General features: G+C 55.4%; 1 protein-coding gene across 1 annotated transcript; it reads left to right on the top strand.

Annotated features, from left to right (window-relative positions):
- Window positions 1–1,810: 1,810 nt before the first annotated feature.
- LINJ_35_3570 (hypothetical protein, unknown function) lies at window positions 1,811–3,496 on the top strand (the record flags this gene model as incomplete). Its single annotated transcript, XM_001469129.1, has 1 exon — window positions 1,811–3,496. The coding sequence occupies one exon, from the start codon at window positions 1,811–1,813 to the stop codon at window positions 3,494–3,496; it is 1,686 nt and encodes a 561-aa protein (XP_001469166.1).

The raw sequence follows: 3,496 nt of genomic DNA, 5'->3' as shown, positions 1-3,496 counted from the left end.
AGAATCGAAAAACCGCATCTACAGAAAAAAGGAAAGTCACCGAGTCTTTCTACCCTTCCCTCCTTCTGCTTGTCTTTCTGTCTTCGCGACATAAACACGTACCCGCACAGTCCTCGAGCTCCCCACCCCCGCCTCAGCATAGCGTTCTAGCCAGCCAGGCCTGCTTTTCAACTCTCCATCAAACACTCAGCGAAGCACAACCGTCACCCCCTTTCCGCTTGCTGGCGTACGCAGCGTATCTGTATGTATCTATAAACAATCACAACTGCATATTCGCGTCCCTGTATATCCGAATGTATGATTGAGTCACTTCCGTTTTTCTTCGAGCCCTCCGTCCCTCCCTCTTTCCTCTTCCGTGCTCTTCTGCCCTTTCCCCATTTTTTTCAGCAGCTGGCCACGAAAGTGTTTGCGTGTGCGTGCTTTTCTACTCTTTTTTTTTGTCCATCTCTTTCCTCGTTTAGTGGTGTGAGCGTGTCTGCTTTGCGCATCCGCTAAACCCCTTCCCCCTTCTATTTCTATTTTATTCTTCAGCCCCCATTCTCTTCGCCCCTTTCGCCTTCCACCTTCACCACTACTATTCACCCCCTTCATTCTTTCGTTTTTTTATTTTTGTTTCTTTTCGATCGTTTGGCGGTTTACCGAGGTTGTTCTCTTTTCTTCTAAACAGGTGATCTTTCCGCACTCTTTATATCTCTTCCCAACGTGTCGTGGCTGCGCCGTTCTTCCGTTTTCTTTTTGTTACGTCTCTTTTTCTTCCTTCTCCCTTATCACTGCTTCAGACACGCGTTTTATCCCTCCTGCTCCTTTTCGTATCAAGCTCCTGTGTACGCACGCGCGCCATTTTTCACGTAGGCCGCACTGTTTGAACGCACCGTCCTTGTGTGTGCGTGTGTGCGTGCGTGTGTGCTTTCTCGCAGTCGTGATCCCTCTCTGCTATCTCTTTTCCTCTTGATAATTTTCTGCTTTTTGTTCTATCACCGATCCCCCCCTCTTTGTTTCTTAATCTCTGCCGTATTTCTTGCACTGTTGTTTTCTGGTTTTGTTACTCCCTCCCTATCCCTCTCCTCTGTGTCCGCGTGCTTGCCCGCGATTGTGTTCGTGTAGGCTGTCATCGCGCTGGCGCATACGACGGCGCAAGGGACAAAACACGCACACACAAACACAACGATACGCTGACGAGGCCGTGAAGGCAGGAGGGGAGCTAAACAACGAAAGCTCTGTTAAAAAAAAAAGAAAAGATATTAGCGTGCCTCCTTTTTTTGCTCTGCACTTTTATTCTTTCTGGTTCTCCGTAGACGCGTGCGGGTGTGTGTCGTATTTTTTTTGTTGTTGTTTTCCACGCGCGCTTGTTTGCCTTTTGGGAGACTTTGCTTCTTTCGTGTTCTCTTTTCGGTGTAATCCTTCGAGACCCGCGGCTCTCTCTCTCTAAGGCACTTGGCCCTGCTGCGCTGCACGTGTCGCACACGTTTGCATCGATTGCGCAGGCGCGTGCGTTGGTTGAACGACAGGTGAAAGGATTGCGAAGCGAACGAGGACACGCACACCGTAAGGCCAGAAGGGCGAAAAAGGAGTACAAACACGCTGGCTGTCTTTTCGAGGGGCCGACAAGCCCTTCGCTTTTTTGCTGTTTCGTGTGGAATTCCCCCCTCTTTTCGCCCCCGGCCCTAAACGCGTTTTTCGTTTTTGTTCCTTGCAGTTTTGCGTAGTGCGCCACCTCTCCATCGAAAAGACGGAGAAAGCGACCAAATCTCTTCCTCGCTTGCTATATTGTTGCTCTCAGGGACTTTTCTGCATATATCTCGTCTTCCCCATGCCTGTATGCGCGACGATCGCCGTCACCGGCCAGCGCCAGTCATGCACATCCGCTGCCGTCCACACGGTGCCACTGCGGCCACAGCTTTCAAGGTCTAAGATGCTGGGAATCACTGGGAACGCATACACCTCGCCACACCTGCGTCCGCTGCGCGAGGCCTCCACGCCCCTGCTCGGTGACACGCAGCAGCGCGCGCGCCATTGCCGTTGCCCAGCCCATGATGCCACCTTATCTCATCACCGCAAAGAGGCTCTCAGCATCAAAGCCGTTGGCGACATCAGTCACTCGTCGCTGAATAGCACTGCCTACGGGGCGCTCTCCGGAAAGCGCGGCTGCAGGCCGCGGTGCTCCTCCTTTGGGACCCGCCGCGGCTCTTCGCTGATGCTGCTGGACACAGCTGAGGCGGCCTTGGCCAGACCTGACCGCTGCAGCAGCGCACCAGCGAAGGAGGCTGTTGCTGCGACCGTGACGACGCTGCCGTCATTGTCACCGATGAAGGTCGAAGCCGTCGAAGACAGTGCAAGTGTCTCCCCAGGTGTGACGCCTACGACCGCCGTCGCTGAGGTATTGCCGATGTCGCTGTGCGCGTCGAACACCCCACGCCATCTCTCCGATGCGCTGCCGTGCGACCTCGGGCAGAGCAGCGACAGCGACTGCCCCATCGTCTCACCGCCGAAGGCCCTCTCTCTCTATGCGACGGAGGAAGAGCTTCCCGTCTGCATCGACCCGGAAGGTGTGCAGTGCTGCCCGTTAATCGTTTCTCAATGCAAGGAAGGCGTCGTGACGGATGCACAGATCAACTTGTCACCGTTCCTCAACTGGAATTTTGTGCCGTACCTCTCCCCGCAGTCGAAGGGCCAGGTCAGGCCGACAGTGGTGCTGGACATGGATGAGACACTACTGCACACGTCGGTGGTGCCGATGCCAGACGCAGACGCTGAGATTGACGCGCTGTGCCCGTCCGACGAAGCGCAAGACACAGGGACGTCAGTGACCTCGGCACACTATAAGCTTTTCGTGAAATACCGCCCGCACCTAGAACACTTTCTGCTGTTCTGTCTGGACCACTTTGAGGTTGTCATCTTTACCGCCAGCAAGGCCCTCTACGCCCAGGCGGTGCTAAGGCAGTTGCAGAAAGACTTCCCCAGCATCAACATTCGCCTCGATGGCAGCAGTTTCAGCGGCAACGCTCCAGCGTCGCAGCGTGTGGGCGACGAGGCGCGCGTCATTGAACTGCTGCACCGCGACCACTGCACACCGACAAACGTCGGCTACGTGAAGGACCTGCACCTCCTCGGTCGTGACCTGCGCCACACCATCCTCGTGGACAACAACAATGTCTGCGGCGTTTTTCAGCCGTACAACTCTGTTCACGTGAGGGACTTTGCGCGCCGGCGCTGCGCCGCGCGGGTGCCAGAGCAGCAGCGGATGAGGGCGACACAGCTGTGTCAGCTAAAAGGGAGGGCTCCTGCGTCGGCGATGACAGCTGTGGAGAACGCAGACACTTCTCATCTGCTCGGCAATATGGAGTGCACCACTTCCACATACGACTGGGTGGATCGAGAGGACACCGTGCTCCTCCGCCTATGCGCTGCAGGCGGCCTTCTGCATCGCTTGTCGCAGTGCGAGAACGTGCCGTCTTTTATGCAGCGCACTGTGTGCTTCAACCGTCGAGCACACTGA

The sequence above is a fragment of the Leishmania infantum genome, chromosome 35, assembly GCF_000002875.2.
Source record: "Leishmania infantum JPCM5 genome chromosome 35".
NCBI classification, from domain to species: domain Eukaryota; phylum Euglenozoa; class Kinetoplastea; order Trypanosomatida; family Trypanosomatidae; genus Leishmania; species Leishmania infantum.
Note: the sequence above shows the minus strand (reverse complement) of the source record. Positions and strands in the feature narration are given on the sequence as shown.